At 38.8% G+C, this 18,605-nt stretch overlaps 1 protein-coding gene across 2 annotated transcripts in view; it reads right to left on the bottom strand.

Annotated features, from left to right (window-relative positions):
• Window positions 1-799: 799 nt before the first annotated feature.
• The window catches only part of arhgef10 (Rho guanine nucleotide exchange factor (GEF) 10), a 77,628-nt gene continuing 59,822 nt past the window's right edge, over window positions 800-18,605 (bottom strand). For both annotated transcript variants that reach the window (XM_053633704.1, XM_053633705.1), the window contains 3 exons: window positions 10,528-10,650; window positions 4,779-5,229; window positions 800-3,460 (listed from right to left, as the gene is read on the bottom strand). In XM_053633704.1, the coding sequence (XP_053489679.1) occupies window positions 4,784-5,229; window positions 10,528-10,650 (569 nt within the window). In that variant the 3' untranslated portion in view covers window positions 800-3,460; window positions 4,779-4,783. The remainder of the gene's footprint in view (window positions 3,461-4,778; window positions 5,230-10,527; window positions 10,651-18,605) is intronic.

The raw sequence follows: 18,605 nt of genomic DNA, 5'->3' as shown, positions 1-18,605 counted from the left end.
TTTTCTAAATACTACAAAAAATGTATTTGTTTTGTCCTACAGTTAAACTCGGTATGAAAATATATATTTTTTTCATATTCAATGCAATGGACTTTGTTTTTTAAAAAGTCACGACCTCGCTAGAATGTTTCCTTTTGTATTACTAATTGTGACATACATTACAATGGACACGGGGTCTGTAGGGTGAAGTGAGCTACTTTACATACCTGTTTGCATATTTGGTGGTATTTCATACAAGGAAACATTTAACAACACCACTTGTATTTTTTTTTGCTTAATGCCCGATTTAAAAGGTGTTCCTCAGGGCTCTATGCTTGGTCCTATTCTAGTCTAGTGTAATAATGAATAAATTAAAAAACAAAAATAATAGCTTTAGGATTTTTTTTTTGTTTTAGCTTAATAATGTAAGTGAGTGCTCCAAAATTGTCATGAAGTTTGTTTACCACAAAGTGCATGCATCCATGAAGGTGTAATACAAATAACAAACCTTGTTTCTTTAAATCTTAAAGGCAAAATGCAGACCTTTACTTGTTAATGCATCATAATACATCTTTTTAACACATAATGGTACAAGTCTTATTTTGGCAGCATAAACGACAAGCTTTCGTCTCATAGACATTCACTCGCAGAGGAGAAGGCGGCAAGTCCTGCGAGTAGTTCCACAAGCTGTAATTTATCATCATCATCATCATTACTTCATGCGCTCCAGGCAACAGCTCATTCAAATACGTTATGCGAAATGCAAACTTGCTCCAGACAGTTGAAGAAAAAATAAAAATAAAAATACAGGGTCTCTGAATGAATCTGAATAGAAGTTTAATGTGCTTTTCATGTCACTGGTGTCAGTAAATCTGAGCTAATCCTATAATGAACCTAAATAGAGATTAGTGTGTGAGGGAAATTCTGGAAAAAAAACCCCCCAAAAAACAAACAAACACACACACAAAAAAGCTTGCCGTTACACATCACAAGACCAGACTGACACGGAGAATATGGAAACAAAAACATATTACTGACAGAACTTCACATTTGCCTCTCTTTTTGGTTCAATAGAACCCTTTGACCCTTTATTCATCCACGTTTTAGGTCTTAATTCTCTTCAAGCGTGTTGGAATCACGAAAAGCACTTCATTTAACCACTTTAAAAAACTCTATGTTCACACTAGCAAGCGACAAAGAGGCTTTTAGTTTTCTACGTATGTTTGTGACCCCGAGCTGGATTTCAGCCATGTTTGAATCGAGCTCTTCTCAATTCTTTGCAAATTAGGCAGGAGGCTGGATTTTGTACAAGTGACCAATCCAAAACACTCAATTCCCCCACTCACAATTTAAATTCTGCCTGCAATTAGTTCCAATTTACTGTTTGGTGCACAAAAATGGAATAAAACAAACAAACAAAACTTACAACGTTGGTTTCATCTTATCCCTTCATATACAATGTCTAGGGCTGAGCGATATGACAATACAACACTGATACTAAACTAAAATTTTTCATTTTATTTAAAATATATTTCATTGCAAATTGGAAGCATCTGATTCGATGCTGAACTTTTGTACTCAATCTTTAAATATGTAAATTGTTACAGATTGTTTCCCTCCTTTTCAGTGTTGAATCTTTCATAAATGAAAATTATATTGTGTTTAAACATAAAAAAGTCAGATGAATGGATTTTTGTAGGCATTATATAACTGATCAAACATTTTTTTTATTTTTAAACGCGATACTACTGTACTGTTGGCTGTTTCTGACCAAATATTGTGTATCGTATCGTTGAGAATCATGATATTATTATTATTATTATTGTCATATCGCCCACCATCTAATGGCCGCTCATTACACGTGTATAGAGACATAACGAAGAAAAATAAAATAAGAAGGAAGTTGAAAAAATCGCTGGTGCCTTTGGCGAGTGTGCGTAGCTAGTACAGTTAGATCGCTTTGCGGATCTAAGCTGAGAATGAAGCTAGCACGAATCTGACTACGTAGCATGCAAATCAACCGATTTTCACACCGATTAGCATGTTATTTAATCTGTGTTTAATTAGTTAGCTTTATAAGTTTCTCATCAGAACTAAAAAAAAAACCAAATAAATAATTTTAAAAAAAGCTTTACAGGCCACGTCAATTAAGCAACAAGTCGCCTGCTAGTGTGAACGCAAGATAACAGGCGTGCGTTTTCCATTTTAGACGAGTCATCCATGTGCATTATGGCAAATCACTACAGAGTGCAACAAATAAAAATCTAAAAACAAAGTGTGTTACAATTTTTAGGTAAGAAACTCAGGATTATCACATGTTAGAAAAATGTGGCGTAGTTATTAAGACTTGTTAAAAAACAACAACAATAGACATAGATACTGATTTGTTATTATAAAGCTTTCTTTTCTCCCCCGACATTTTAAATACCCATATGTGGCTGAATTAATTTAGTTATATGAAAACATCCAACTAGTGTCGAATAAAACTGTCCATGTTTATTATGGAGTAGGAAATCCGGCCAGCCAGAAATTCCATACGAGCATTTTCCCCTAAAAATATCAGTCAGCTGTTGGTGCTATGATACCCATGCGATGTAAGATCTCATTTTTTTTTGGCATTGCTTTGTAATAATTTAATAATGGGGTTGTTAAGAGGATCACTCTTAACCTTCAGTAGTTTATCAGAACAATGAAGAAACATAATTTTACCCCCTTTTGTTTTTGGTAAGAAGTCAACTTTAGTTTTTTTTTTTTTTTTAAATAGTTTTTGGTACATTTCAAGGTGTGCATTATAAATGTTTGGTTGTGTCATTATACAGAAATGACAAAATGACAGCAAAACGTCCTTACGTTTTCCTTACATGGTGTACCATCATACCGTCTTAGTCGTCAATTAACTTCGCTTTACACATGAAAGATAATTAAACATGTTGAGTTTGAAAGTTTATAACAAATGTAAGATTTCTTTGGGGCTTTTTTTTGGGGGGGGAGGGCTAAATAAAAGATTTCAGGGCATATATATGTATATATAGACATTAAGTGGCATTAAGAATTTTAAACACAGCAGCTGAAGAGGAAAATAAACCTTTGCATTAGCAGTGTTACTTCAATTAACACAGGGTTTACAAAAAAAAAAAAAAAAAGGACTGAAAGTTCAGTGGCATTGCAGTGACTTAAATTCCCATGAACAGCCATTTCAAGTAAGTCGTCCATTAAAAGTCCATTATTGCAGATCCCACACCCGAACTAGTAACACTGCACACTTCCTGCTGGAATGAGCAGTGATTTAGATCGTCCAGCACGTCCTTATATTTCCATTTCTCTTTCATTCAGAGTTACTGTAACACCATGGTGTGTCTGTAGATCCTGTACACACGTATGGAGGTGGGAAATGCCTCAGGCACGCACAGGGAAGGACACTGATTGCATCAGCCCATGAAATGTCATCATCATCATCATCATCAACATGGCCATCATCATCCTGGAGGGAAAGAAATGAGAAAAGAAGAGCAGAGGTGAACGTTGCAGGTAACTTCTATAAAGCACAACTCCAAACTCCGTTTATTTCCAGCTTATATGCATGTACCATGACACTGTTCAATTCTCGTTTCTGATTGGTCAGAAGTTCTGACACTAGTGTAGCTGCAACTCACAGGTTTATTTATAAATAATGCTCTCCGTCTAATATGTTATCGCCTCTATAGTAACAGCTCATTCACTGGGACGTGTGTCTAAGATGCGTCTTTAATAAATAAATAAAAATTGTAATCTTTGGCAAATTGTTGTTGTATAGGAGGATTAAAACGCTTCAGGACGTGGTAACAGTAACTTCCACGTCATCGCACCACCCGTCATGGATTATTTTCCTATAACAGCACAACATAGTGTTTTATTCCTTACTTATAATGAATAAAAAACACATACAGTATGTAGACCTTCTATTCAGACATAGAGAGATCTTACAGCTACGCGTACTACATTTCGGTGAACGTGAGGGGTACGACTATACAAAGAAACACTATTTAAACCAATTGTATTTGTTCATCTAAAATCTCTATGTGAACAAACTTCTAGAATTCTAGGAAGACACTTTTCATAAAACCAAAAAAAAAAAAAGAGAAAAGAATGCTTAAATTTTCATCTCTCAAATCTGAAATAAGAAACATGAAATAACTTTTGTCATTCCCGAAAAAACATCTCCATGGTCAAGGTAACCTCAAACTGCAAGAAGGAAAGAAAAACAAAAACAGCAGTGCTTCCCATACATACTGATAGAAACACTGATAGAAAACTGTTTTTTTTTTTTTAAAAGAAGTTTTTTTCCAAAATAATATATGCTCTTATTTTCTGAAAGGTGTTACTCAAATTAAACTTAGTTGTAGTAGAAGTAAAAGGAGTAGTAGTAATAAAAGTAGTATAAGTAGTAGTAAAAGTAGTATTAATATAGTATTAGTAATGGTAGTAGTAGTAGTAAAAGTAAAAGTAGTAGTAGTAGTAGAAGTAGCAGTAGTAGTAGTAGTAGTAGAAGTAGTAGCAATAATTGTAGTAGTAGTAGTAGGAGTTGTAGTAGATGTAGTAGTAGGAAGAGTAGTAGTAGAAGTAGTAGTAGTAGTAGTAATATTAGTAATAGTAGTAATAGTAGCAGGAGGAGGAGGAGTAGTAGTAGAAGTAGCAGTGGTAGTAGTAGTAGAAGGAGTTGAAGTAGAAGTAGAAGTAGTAGTAGTAGAAGTAGCAAGAATATAAATGGACAAAAAATAAAGAGCCAGCACTGCTTTAAGGTCTCCTTGTCCACTCTTTACCTGTATCACACGTCAGGCACGGGGATCTGCCACACCATGACCGTGGGCATGTTTTCTTCGTGTCGTGCCGCTTTACTCTTCCTGTTGATTTTTCGGTGACCCGAGCCGCCGGACAGCACCAGCACTGAGCTCACGTTTGCCCGCTGCGCCCGCTTGGTGTTCTGCGAGTGCGCCGGGTCACTGAGGAGGTCGTAGATGGCGCCGTCCTCTGGGCCGTGCTCCAGGGAGCTGCGGGAGGACGAGAGCGAGTCCTGGCGTATCGGGACGGGGTGGACGCCGTCTCCCTCAGCGAGAAAGGAAGCAGTACATCTGGGAGTTTCGTCCTCTTCTGAAGGAGGAGCACGCTGACTAGGCGGGTCAGTGATGGTGGGAACAGCGTTCCGTACGGGCGACGCCATGATGAGGAACTTCACAGGGCTGTGATGAGCGTGGAAGGACACCATACCTCGTCCTGCGGGTTAAACACGACGTCAGTCACGTTGTTCTGGACGTCTCACGTTTTCATCAACGGTGATATTTATTAGAACGCAACAACTTATCTTCATCTCTTTATATTTTCTTTATTACAAGCTAATGACTAGTTATTTCCACTCAGTTTGATATATTTCCCCCAGTACATTGTAAACAATATGTACAATTTTCCAGCTCACCAATCTTTGGTATTAACCACCAATCTTTTAATCTTTCAATTAATCACCAATCTTTGGTATTAACCCCTAAACAAGCCTTTTTTTTTTTTTTCAAAAGTAGCTAATTTAGCTATAGGTAGCTATTTACTAGACAGCTTTTGTAGTTTGCTAAGTATTTCTCAATAGCTGGCTGTAAATGTGCATAAAGCCTGCTATGTTAAATAAAATTTTCAATCATGTGACATTTGTAAACACTGTGACATCACTCCCTGGAGTTAACAGGAGGAGGAGCCTAACTTCCTAGGCTAACAGGATATTTTTAAAAATGGTTACCGAAACGTATGATAAGCCACTCAGCTCGTGGAGTATATTGTAATATGCAGCACACCTGGAGATGTGCTGGTATAGGCAAACAATTAACAATAAGATGATGCGATATTACGCAGATTTACCGTTAGCACCCGAAAAATCGATCATTTTCCAGTAACAGCATGTCCCGAAGTGTTTTATTTCTCTTCTACCGCAGCGATTTGCCACCCTTTATCCGTTTACACTTACTTTTAATGTTGAGGAAGGTCCGGCAAAACAAGTTAGTACCTGTTTTATTAACGTTATCGCAGCTGTAAACAACCATTCCCTTGCTAGCCTCTGTTTTTGTCGCTCTTAACGTTAATACCAAATAAATAAATAAATAAATAAACAAACAAACCCAGCTCATCATGTTACAAAGAAATCACAAAGTGTAAACGCCTCCGTCCTGAAGACGACGGATAACTTGGTTACAGCTCTACCCCTGACCGTTACAAAAGCGGCGACACCGGAGACTCCTTCCGTAAACGTTACACAAACGTCTAAATCAAACGTATGCCGTTTCTATAGAGACGATAGCGCATTAGATAGAGCGCGTTCGTATAAACCCGCGACTCACAGCTGCACTACTGTCCGCGCCGCCGTTACAGAAAACTAAAAATCAACCAACTTTCTGACCGATCACGATCCGGATCAACAGTCTTCGCTACAGTGAGGGAAAGAAGTATTTGATCCCCTGCTGATTTTGTACGTTTGCCCACTGACAAAGAAATGATCAGTCTATAATTTTAATGGTAGGTTTATTTGAACAGTGAGAGACAGAATAACAACAAGAAAATCCAGAAAAACGTATGTCAAAAATGTTATAAATTGATTTGCATTTGAATGAGGGAAATAAGTATTTGACCCCCTCTCAAGCAGAAAGATTTCTGGCTCCCAGGTGTCTTTTATACAGGTAACGAGCTGAGATTAGTGCACACTCTTAAAGGGAGTGCTCCTAATCTCAGCTTGTTACCTGTATAAAAGACACCTGTCCACAGAAGCAATCAATCAATCAGATTCCAAACTCTCCACCATGGCCAAGACCAAAGAGCTCTCCAAGGATGTCAGGGACAAGATTGTAGACCTACACAAGTCTGGAATGGGCTACAAGACCATTGCCAAGCAGCTTGGTGAGAAGGTGACAACAGTTGGTGCGATTATTCGCAAATGGAAGAAACACAAAAGAACTGTCAATCTCCCTCGGCCTGGGGCTCCATGCAAGATCTCACCTCGTGGAGTTGCAATGATCATGAGAACAGTGAGGAATCAGCCCAGAACTACACGGGAGGATCTTGTCAATGATCTCAAGGCAGCTGGGACCATAGTCACCAAGAAAACAATTGGTAACACACTACGCCATGAAGGACTGAAATCCTGCAGCGCCCGCAAGGTCCCCCTGCTCAAGAAAGCACATATACATGCCCGTCTGAAGTTTGCCAATGAACATCTGAATGATTCAGAGGACAACTGGGTGAAAGTGTTGTGGTCAGATGAGACCAAAATGGAGCTCTTTGGCATCAACTCAACTCGCCGTGTTTGGAGGAGGAATGCTGCCTATGACCCCAAGAACACCATCCCCACCGTCAAACATGGAGGTGGAAACATTATGCTTTGGGGGGGTTTTTCTGCTAAGGGGACAGGACAACTTCACCGCATCAAAGGGACGATGGACGGGGCCATGTACCGTCAAATCTTGGGTGAGAACCTCCTTCCCTCAGCCAGGGCATTGAAAATGAGTCGTGGATGGATATTCCAGCATGACAATGACCCAAAACACACGGCCAAGGCAACAAAGGAGTGGCTCAAGAAGAAGCACATTAAGGTCCTGGAGTGGCCTAGCCAGTCTCCAGACCTTAATCCCATAGAAAATCTGTGGAAGGAGCTGAAGGTTCGAGTTGCCAAACGTCAGCCTCGAAACCTTAATGACTTGGAGAAGATCTGCAAAGAGGAGTGGGACAAAATCCCTCCTAAGATGTGTGCAAACCTGGTGGCCAACTACAAGAAACGTCTGACCTCTGTGATTGCCAACAAGGGTTTTGCCACCAAGTACTAAGTCATGTTTTGCAGAGGGGGTCAAATACTTATTTCCCTCATTAAAATGCAAATCAATTTATAACATTTTTGACATGCATTTTTCTGATGTTCTTGTCGTTATTCTGTCTCTCACTGTTCAAATAAATCTACCATTAAAATTATAGACTGATCATTTCTTTGTCAGTGGGCAAACGTACAAAATCAGCAGGGGATCAAATACTTTTTTCCCCTCACTGTATAGGATCACGTCCTCGGTCGATTTCCGTGGAAACGAGTTAGCGAAACAAAAATAGTACCGTTATCGGTGAATGTTAAGAGGAGGCGGATTTTTCTCTCGTTGATGGACGGTGAGATAAAAACGCTGCAGACCGCCGTGGAGCTATGATAAATTTAAATAAATAAATAAACAAACAAACAAACAAATAAATAAATAAAGCAAGCAAACAAGCTCAAAACATGGGCACATTGCATGTTCCAGGAAGCCAGACCAGTGATTTGTGAACCTGAACATCAGCTCTATAATCAGGACATGATTTTAACAAAAAAACAAAAAAAGTAAAGTTCAGTAAAAAAAGACCGAGCTGAAGGCGTGGTGTTGATTATGTTTTCATAATAGCATGTTTAGGGTTCTCTTATGAAACTGAAATGTTTGTTCTGCTTCTTCAGTGGGGTCTAAGCAAACACACACACACACACACACACACACACACACACACACCACCCACACACACACACACGACAATATCCACAACAACATAATTATACCCATATGACTGAAGAGAACACGGTCTGGACTGTGGAAGGAAGATTATCTTTCTTCTAAACTATTTCTACCGCCTGTTAGATCTACTTTAGAGATGAAGTGTATCCATGACTCTTTAACGTGCACATGTACACATTCTTTAGAGAGCAGACATCCCGACAGACAAAACCCTAGTTTAAATCGAGGGTGTGCTCGATTTCTGTCTCAGCATCCGGAGTCCTAATTAGAGCGTGTGAAATTACTCGGTTTCAGCAGAAACTGCAGAGAAGTAGCCGTAAGCCTTCAGACACCCGAGCGCACCCTGAAGCGTTTAGCGCTGTTAACACACAGTGTCTCGGTGAGAGCGGGAGAGAGGGGCCACTTTCGAAAATAACCGAGCCGGAGAGGGCTGAATAATTACAGGATGTGCTCCGGAGACACATTAACCCCCACAGCGCTGAAGGTCAACTGCTCGTTTATTTAAAAGCTGCAAGATGGAAATTATAACGGACCCAGTGTCGACATCAACCAATCAGAAACTAGGCTAGCTAAAATAGCTTTCCTGATGAATGCATTTTTGAGGATGTGTAATTTTTTTTTTCCTGATACGCTGAAATAGCATTTGCAGCAGTACATACTACATAACTGCATAATACATAAACATTTGATGTTTAAAAAAATAAAATAAATTTAAATTAAAGCCAGCGACATAGCGAGTTGTGCGTGTCGTTTTCTGCTCGTTATTTGGCAGAGTGCTAGCATAACGTTACCTGTACCAAACAGTATTCTTAGCTGGCTAGCTAGCACTTGAAAAATCTTTTGTACGCACATTCCTAAAGAGCATTTCTTATTCATGTGTTCACCACAAACCTGTAGCGATGATACTGTAGATACTGTCATCAATTAAAATCGTTGTACTTTTACGACGTTTACTCAGGCCATGATTATTCACAGTGACAAGTAGCTGGACGTCAAAGTATAATGTCTTACCAAATATTTTAAATATCTCACTTTTATGTGTTTTTTTTTTGTAGCCGTTAAGCTAAATTATTATTGAGTTTGTAGTTTGTATATTTTTTTTTCAAAAAGTTGTTTTGCTGGCACTCCATTTCACTGCTCTCAATAATAATAATAATAATAAGAAGAAGAAGAACAACAACAATAATAAATGTATAAATGATGAATTTATATATTTCTTTAAAGCTGCTTTGTGACAATGTCCACTGTTAAAAGTGCTATACACACAAAACTTTTTAATTTTATTATTATTAGTATTATTAGTAGTAGTAGTAGTAGTATTAATAATAATAATAATAACAATAATAATAACAACAACAACAATAATAATAACAAAGCACCTTTCTAACACACTTAAGACTACTGTACAGAAAAGCAAACAAACAAACAAAAAAACTAGTATCAACTAAAGACCAAAGGGAAAGTAATTTATTTTGTAGTGGTTAAATATTCTGATTGTTTTTTCCCCTAATTTTTTTCCCCAAAAGTGACACTACTGTTGTTATTGTTGTTGTTGTTATTATTATTATTATTATTATTATTATTATTATTATTTGTGTAGCTCCTTTCTACCACTCAGTATCAACAGGGGTATGTATTGCTTTGTAAGTGATAAGCCTTGTATTTGATTCTTTGTGAAACCGGTCGCCAGTGTAACTGTAATGTGTGCTGAACGTCTGGTGTGAGTAAAGCCTCTAGCAGCCGAGTAGAGGGAATAACAGCAAGAGTGAGCTTATGAAAGTATGAACCAGGGTTTCAAAGCAGGGCACCGTTACATAACTAATAAGAAGTGCTTTTTCTGAGGGACCTAATATGAGGTTCGAATGAAAGTGTGATTGGTTTGTGACAAGTCACCAGTTATGACTCTTAGTTTGACTCAAGAAAAGTGATCAAGCATACTATTAGACACAATCAGTATGGATTTCAGTATTTTTAAAAGGACTAGTGTTATAGTAATAATATCAGAAAGACCCACCTGTGACCTTGGGGATGCCCTGTAGTCGGGGGACACTCAGAGCTACCGTCACCCCAAGATTCGTCCCCACGAGCAGCAAACCGTGACACACTAGCAGACTGCTCACAGAGACCCTCTGATGACCTGGACAGAGAATGAAACCAGTTTTGCTTCATCTTAATTCTACGAATTTATAAAAACAAGACCTTGATACTTCTACCATAGATCCTTTCAACACACGTACACAGTTTTACTTTCTATCATATAGTACAGTGGAAGAATAACGACTCATTATGGCAGTCTGGTGTCACTCAGAATAGGACGGGTCTCCTATCTGAGTCTGGTTCCTATCGAGGTTTCTTCCTCATGTCGAATCAGGGAGCTTTTCCTCGCTAGTGTCACCTTTGAGGTTGTCGATCTAAATCTGTATCCTGACTTCTGTACAGCTGCTTTGATGATATCCTTTGTTAAAAGTGCGATATGGATAAAACTAAATTAGACTTCTGGGTAAGAGCTCTGAGGGATGATTTTCCAAACAGTGTTCCTGAACTCTAAATGATTTTTGACCCAGACCAAAAAGCAATCATTGGAAGGAAAGAAGGAAAGTAACATTTCTCGAAACAGCATCAGGGATGAAGTTTTAGCTGTGCTGAATAGCGATGATCACTCGAGCCAGGATGTGTAGGAGGAACTTGGCTCTTGGAGCATGTGTGGGTAAGTAACTATGGTGATGGATGGTTGGTTTCCAGGGAAACTGTACCCGAGTGTCTCTCTCTCTCTCTCTCTCTCTCTGTCTCTCTCTCTCTATCTGAGAGAAATGAGAGGAGGACTTCTCATTCCTGGCTTTAGTTTAAAAAAAAAAAAGAAAGAAAGAAAAAGGAAGAGAGCAGCAAATGCAAAATGCTCCCAGCCCTCACTCAGACGCCTTTATTGAACCGAACTAAAGTTTCATTATGAGGCATGAGGCAACCTTTTGTAACTACCGCACTTGCAGTAACGAAGGAAACACTGCAAACAAACAAAAGACAAATCTCCAAAGTTCAGCGGACATGCATGCTTGTTTAATATAGAATTCAAGCGAAAGGGTTTCCGAAAAGCCAGAAACTGGCGGGAATATGTTGAGGAAATATGCCGATCCCAATACGTTGAGAAAAATCCACAAAAACGTGATACAGTGGCTGAGAAAATGCGTAGAGTGTAAATGAGAACATACAGCACATGTGTTGTTAAAAATAAATACAAAATGTATGTAGTTTTATGCTCATTGGTTCCTGACTTTTTGAACGCCCTGTACATCCAGATTTCTGTCAAATTGCTTTGTGATAGTGTCTACTGTTAAAAGCACAATTTAAAAACAAATAATAAAAAACAACAGAACCCCAGCATTTGTCAGTTGTGCATCAAGTAACAGTAAGAAAAAAAAAAAGTTAGCGTAAAGGTCAATGTGACTGCTTCCTAATAATAAGAAGTTCCTCCATTTTCTTTTTTTTCCCCCGACCAAAGCGACTATAGTCCCACCTTCTTATTTTCTATTCAAAGGTCAAAGTTCACTTAGATAAAGTTAGTGCGAATCAGGTACGAAGCAAACGCATTTTTCCACGTCCTACGCCCTTTCCCCTTCAGTGAATTTTATCCATGTTCGTTCTGAATGCCGCTTTAGCTGAAAAAAAGCAGGAAAAGTGTCATTTTCTTGTGCCTCCTGCAGATGAAAGAACTTTCTCGGTAAACATACTCTAGGTTAATTAACGGTTGGTTAGTTAATGAGTCAATGATACATCTTAAATCCTGCACAGCAAGGGGTCTATATTCCAGCTAAACCCTACATCCTGGGCCAGGCTTGCGTGATATAACAATTTAATCCACTCTATGATCATACATATATTAATCACCACGCACTATTTAACATCCGAGCATGCTAGTACGAGTTATCAACCAAAAAGCACACCAAAATAGCAGTCCCCCCCACAACAAAACGAGAGATTATCGTGAAATAAAATCTACCAATATACATGTTTGACTTTTACAATATTAACTAAATTAATATTAACATCAGTAACTATATTTATTAGGGTTGGAACCAGAAAAGGTAAAAAACCAAAAAACAAACAATGTGTCAAATCTAACACTTTACAAATAACGTTAATGGTGATGATAATTAGAAAGCGATTAAATATTAATTTTCGGCCATGCTGACGACTTTTTGCAGAGTTTTTGTGATTGCCAGTGCCGGGAAGCAGCTCCCGACTGCACAGCTGCTAATACTCTCCTTAAACATCTGTACGAATAAAAAATCATTTGAAATGATGTGGAACAATATGGAAAAGTCCTGCTTTGCTAACTGTATAACCCATCATCACATTCTAAACAAACTCAGTACACCAAACCGGTGTCCGGTGGATAATTTATTCCACGGCTGCTCTGTAGAGCTAAAAGACCTCAAACTGCAAAGCCTTGATGTGACTGTCCACCCACTCCACCCTTCCTTAACCACAAATCAGTCACCAAAGTGCCAGTTGGTTGTGCAACACAGGGACCGTTGGTGGTCAGGATCACAGGACAAACACCTCCACTGTGCTGGCTCGCTCATTAAGGAAATTTGGCGTTTTTCACCATCACAGATCGTTAGCTTGACCATGGGAACGACGCTTGGACGAAAAAGAAAACGATCAGACAATGACGAACGTGACGGCCGACAAAGCCTTCTCTGTGGTGCCTCTTCTTCTGTATTATCAGACGTACGTGTTTAATAACGCTGGGACTTTAAATAAAAGCAGCGTTTTCCATTGCTCGTTCACGTGGAACATGGAGACGGTCTAAAGCAGCTGGCAAGAGAAAGAGATGCCATTCAAAAGAGTGTGCAGTGAAAGGGAAAAGCTAAAAGGACTCTTTCACACACCATATACGTGAAGGCTTACACTTGTAATGCCTTTAAAGCAAAACACTGCGCGACTTGTTCAGATTGGTCTAGACCAGTTGTTGATCTGGAAAATCTATTTAAAAATAGTGCAGTGAATAAAATCATACCGCTTTGTCTTTTCAATTTTAAAACAATTTCTGTTTTTTTTTTTTTTTTTTTTGCGATTGACTTTCTTTCTTTCTTTCTTGATCAAAAAAGGGTAAACAATTTGAAAATCTATATGAAAACTCTCCTGTTTCTGAGCTAACGTGTAGCCCTGTAGCTAGTCTCTGGTCTGATGAATGCATGTGATTGGATAAATTCACAAGAACAGAAGCCATGCTGATTCATATTTATAAAACCAGAATTCCTGCACGACAGCCATTTTTTTTTTTCTCCTCCATATTCTCAAGTACAAGCAAATTATTTTGCTGGGTCTGCATCTACACCGTGGTTTGCAAGTTGACAACCCCTGTTCATTTGGCTGATGCTTTTACCCAAAGTGACTTACCAATAGACAGGATATATGAGGACACGCCATGTTCAAGGGCCCAACAGTGGTAGCTTGACGACGCTGGGGTTTTCTCGTGCAATGATCTGAATGTAAATTACGTTACAAGGTTTCAAACTATAAAACGTAACATTGCACCAAATATCATTGTTATAGCTTAAAATTCACAGCTACTCTTATTGTATTTGCTATTTTTCCATGGCAACCCTTTAAAATGGGGAAACTTAGCTAAACAGAGCTAAATCAAATGTTCCATGATGTCCCTGTTTGAGTTCCTCACGTCAGTATCAGTATGGACAGTCTACAAATAAATAAATAAAAGCATCAATGCATCCCTATTTATGATTAAGCGAAGAACCAGGAACAGCCAAAGTGGGAAAATTCCTAACAACTGAATATACAGCTTGGCTTTTCAGCTTTCTGGCTGCAGATGAATATTTATAACGTTCTGGCCTGTGCTACATGGCTGGTCTGTTTCTGAGTCGTGACATCCTCTGAAGGCAAAAAATAGATTCAGTTTTCGCTCGTGTGCTCATTTTGGGAAGCCACAGAAATATACAGGCTGGTGTTTGCATGGAAAGACGGCGCATAAATGCCCAAGAGTAGACAGCCAGACAGTGTTCTTCATTCATTTCATGCCTCAAACCGTAACGTATAATCGTCGTAGAAGATGCGCGTGAAGAATTACGTTACTGCTCGAGTTTTTCCAGGATTAAACGTTCTCCAAGAACAGCTTCGCTTGGGTCGTGTGGCCGTGTAACTGTACAGTAGCATTTCAAAGCCTCGACACTTTACCGCCTCATCGGTTAAGGTCTAACGATTAAACGTAACGCTGTGTGCAAAGGCAGCAGCTATTCAAACGCTATTCTTTAGTCCATGACTGGAGAAATATTTGGCTTCTCCTGAGTCAGCAAAAAAAAATAAAAAATCTCCAGAACAACACAAAGAATCTCTGTACCCTGGTCCATCTTTTTCTCCGCTTCATAATATTTGGATTTCCCGAACTGCAAAGCAAACTCTGACCAACATCAACATGCCCGGAGTCCGTCTCCAACCCGGCAATAAAAGCTTTGATCTCGTTCATGCTCGGAGCTGGATCGGTGCTGGGTCACGTCGTAGGGAGCGGCAGAGAAGAAACAGACCTACATTCTTTATTAAAAAAAAACAGCCAGAAAGGAATCAGAGATGGAGAACATACTGAGCAAAGATCTAGCCCAGGGGTATTCAATGAAAGCTTGTGAAACTGCAGTGAATACGTAGATATATAAGTAAATTCCTTGCTCACGGATAAGAAAGTAACACGACTGAATGGAGACAACGCTTGTCTTTTAAATGCTTAAACATTAATGATTAGTTTGATGGCTATAGATAAGACACACCATCAACTTAGTGTCATCAACATAAATCCACGCCCGTACACGACCCTGATCCGGTCTCAAGTTCAATGAGGGACAACTTAAGTTAATGAGGCTTAATGTCATGCAAACATGACCGCATTAAATCGCTTCCTATGTAGTTTTTACATCGACAGCATTTTTGGAGGCTAAGTAGTCCACGATTACCTTTACATTCCCAATAATCACGTGGTACGGACTGGAATCAGGGCGTTGGGGATGAAGTTATGTATCATCAGCAGGCCGCTATTTGTTTGCTGCATGGCTGCACACATGGGCGAGCATTTAGGCCAACAGTGACAAAGCCGTTCACTGACAAAAGCCTACACTCGCATTGAGTACAGCTGAGTCAAAAGCGCGAGGACTGCTGAGTCATTCAGAGCGTTGCTAATCCACTGTATGAGAGGAATTTTTGCAAAACCCAAACATTAGCAATGCTAGGGGTCACTGATATGTTTATTCTGGTTCCTTCCAGAATATTTTTGGGAAATATGGCATCCAAGTAGCACTTGCACAAAAATCTGACACAGCATTAGACCTGAGATATCAATCTGTATGCTTTTGAAACCTGAGTACTTGTTCTTTCTCAAAGCTCAGGTGACAATGACGTCTTTACGACCCAGGTCAAACCATGAGGCGAAAGTTGGCAAATAAAATGTCTAAAAGCCTTTTAGCCTTCTAAATTAGCACATCATTAATGCAGGGCTAATAAAAAAAAGAGCAATTAGAGGCTTTAAATAAAACATCGTGTTGCATTTGAAGACACTTTAATGGATGTCAGATCCTTTCTAACGGACACAGATGGAGTTTGAGGTCATTTTGGATAGCACTTCAGGTGGGACATAAGATTTATTTGGCCACACAGAGTTGGCAAAAGCAAGTCTTATTGGGTTTTACTTTGGATGTTAGTTAAATATTTTGCAATAATGTTGTCATTTGTCATCCCAAACCCTGCAGATACATGTATTGGAAAACAAACCATGGCAGGTCTGAATCAATTCATATTTCTGTGTTGTCTTTCCATTACAAAAAAAATATATATATATATTTCTGGTTCCTTTCTTCCCTTCTGCATCTATAACAAGTTCTCCCACTTTAGAAAACACACAATGCGCTCAAATTAGGAGCATAAACCTCCTGATAAACCTCTCAGAGCTCAGGCCATGAAATACAGTTTTGTAAAACTTACACAATGTTTGTTCAAGACGACAGCTCCAGAACATTCCGTGGTGCCTGCTTTTTCAAGGGAAAAGCAGCTAATTTAAACAACAACAACAACAACAACAAAATAGCTACCAGTACTATTCATGATAACGTCAGAATTGTTTAGATATCAAAAAGATGTTCTGAAAAGATGCTTAGAAAACATTAGAACTTGCTGCTTTTTTTCAAAGCCACACAAAAATGGAAAATTCTTTTGAATTAGACTGTTTACATTTTTTCAGGTTTGTTTGAATGTTGTATTGTCTTCAGGCTGTGAATATATCGGCACTGTTTTGTGTAGTCTTGAGGTATGCCATTAAGAATGTCATTGTACTGCTGTACTTACATTTGCATTACACTGATGGCATTTTTGGCAGACACCCTTATCCAGAGCAACTTACATTTATCTCACTTATACAACACAGCAGTTGAGGGTTAAGTGCTGGGATTTGAACTCATGACCTCATTCCGATAAATAGTCCAATGTCTTAACCACTGAGCTACCACTACCCCACTTGACTAAAAAGTAAATAAAACCTAATAGCCCGGACACAAAACCTGCTACTGATTATTCCACCACTGAGCGTGAAGGAAAATATTTTCATCTGTGGAGTTTCTAACAGACAACTAGTCTATCACTCACAATCAAGGAGCTGTGTTTAAAATGAAGAACAACGAGATAATAAATGGTAATAAACAGTCAGTGAGCTGAGAGGACATAACTACAACAGAAAATAAATAGCTAATTATATAACTCAGCCTTTAGAATTAAATAAGAACCGAAAGACAACACAACACCCATTTAACACTAATGAATTAAATCCTTGATAATTGAGCAACTTTGCTTAAAAACCCTACACTAAGAGTACTAAACTGTACCTTTCCTTCTCGCTGGAGAGGCACACTTCTCTTTTATACCTACATTAAGTATCTTTCACCTGGAAATGTTGATATAGTGTATATTTTAAAATGTTTTATAGTACATAAATGGACCATAATTAGGTTCTGTTTTTAAAGTATAGCTACACACACCTTTCTAGGTAAAAGAGACAAATTAAAGGTGCCAAAAGGTGCACACTTAAGGGTACTACCCCAATGACAAAGAACGGTACAGTTTAGTACTCTCCCTTTCTGAAAGTGTAGCTACTAGAGGACGTCACAAATTCGAAGCTTTCCAATTTCCGTCCAATTTTTTTTTAGGATGATTCTTCAACTTTGTAAAATATGCAGCTGTGGACGCGAACAGTCAATCTTTGCTCAGGAAATAACAGGTAATCGTCAGGTTACTTCCTGCACTTTGAGCCTTTATACTGTACTGGAGTCTCAGTTGTTCTGAGACAAGCAGGAACACAGCTCAGGGAAGAGCACACATACCTTACCATCTTTAATGAAGTTCATCTGAACCTGTCCTGACAAATCACTGCGTCTCAGCACTTCAGAAAAACGCAAGCAGTGATTCGAGACTTTAAAAAGAGATTTGATTAGAAGAGTGCATTCATCATCTGCCGGTGTTCTAATCTACAGGACGTTCACTCGGATCGCCACGGACCCCAAAAACACAAAGCTACCAAGTTACTGTGCCTGGAAACCCTTCATAGACCTAAACTTTAGCTGCCACTCCCTTTTTTTTAAAATGTATTTATTATTTTTAAACTCAACCTTACTAACCTCCCACACCCCCGAACTGAATTGCAGAAAATAAGCTCTTTCTTATTGCACAACCATCAGTGTACACAGTGTGCTTAATATAATATTCATCTTTCTTCACACACAAAGCCACTGCTGAATTCTCGAATCTGATTGGTCAGATGATGTTGATTCCTTTTCCAAAACAGCAGCTCTGACAAAAGTCCGGGGTTTCATTCGAATGGACTCGTTCTAGTACGTTATTCACTACTACAGCAACAGCTTACTCACGGGGACGTTGTACGGTGGATATGAGAATTCTGTACACTCACACGTGCCCACACCCACACTTTAAATCTAAACCCTGACACACATCTCCCTCACAGGCATCTATCACGAATCCTTTTGTCCAAAGCTCCAGCTTCATAAATCCTAAAATCAGAACACACTTGCTGATGACTAACTGCTC

This window comes from Ictalurus furcatus, chromosome 9, assembly GCF_023375685.1.
Source record: "Ictalurus furcatus strain D&B chromosome 9, Billie_1.0, whole genome shotgun sequence".
Taxonomy (NCBI): Eukaryota; Metazoa; Chordata; class Actinopteri; order Siluriformes; family Ictaluridae; genus Ictalurus; species Ictalurus furcatus.
The sequence above is the reverse complement of the archived record's forward strand: the minus strand, read 5'-3'. Positions and strand labels throughout refer to the sequence as shown.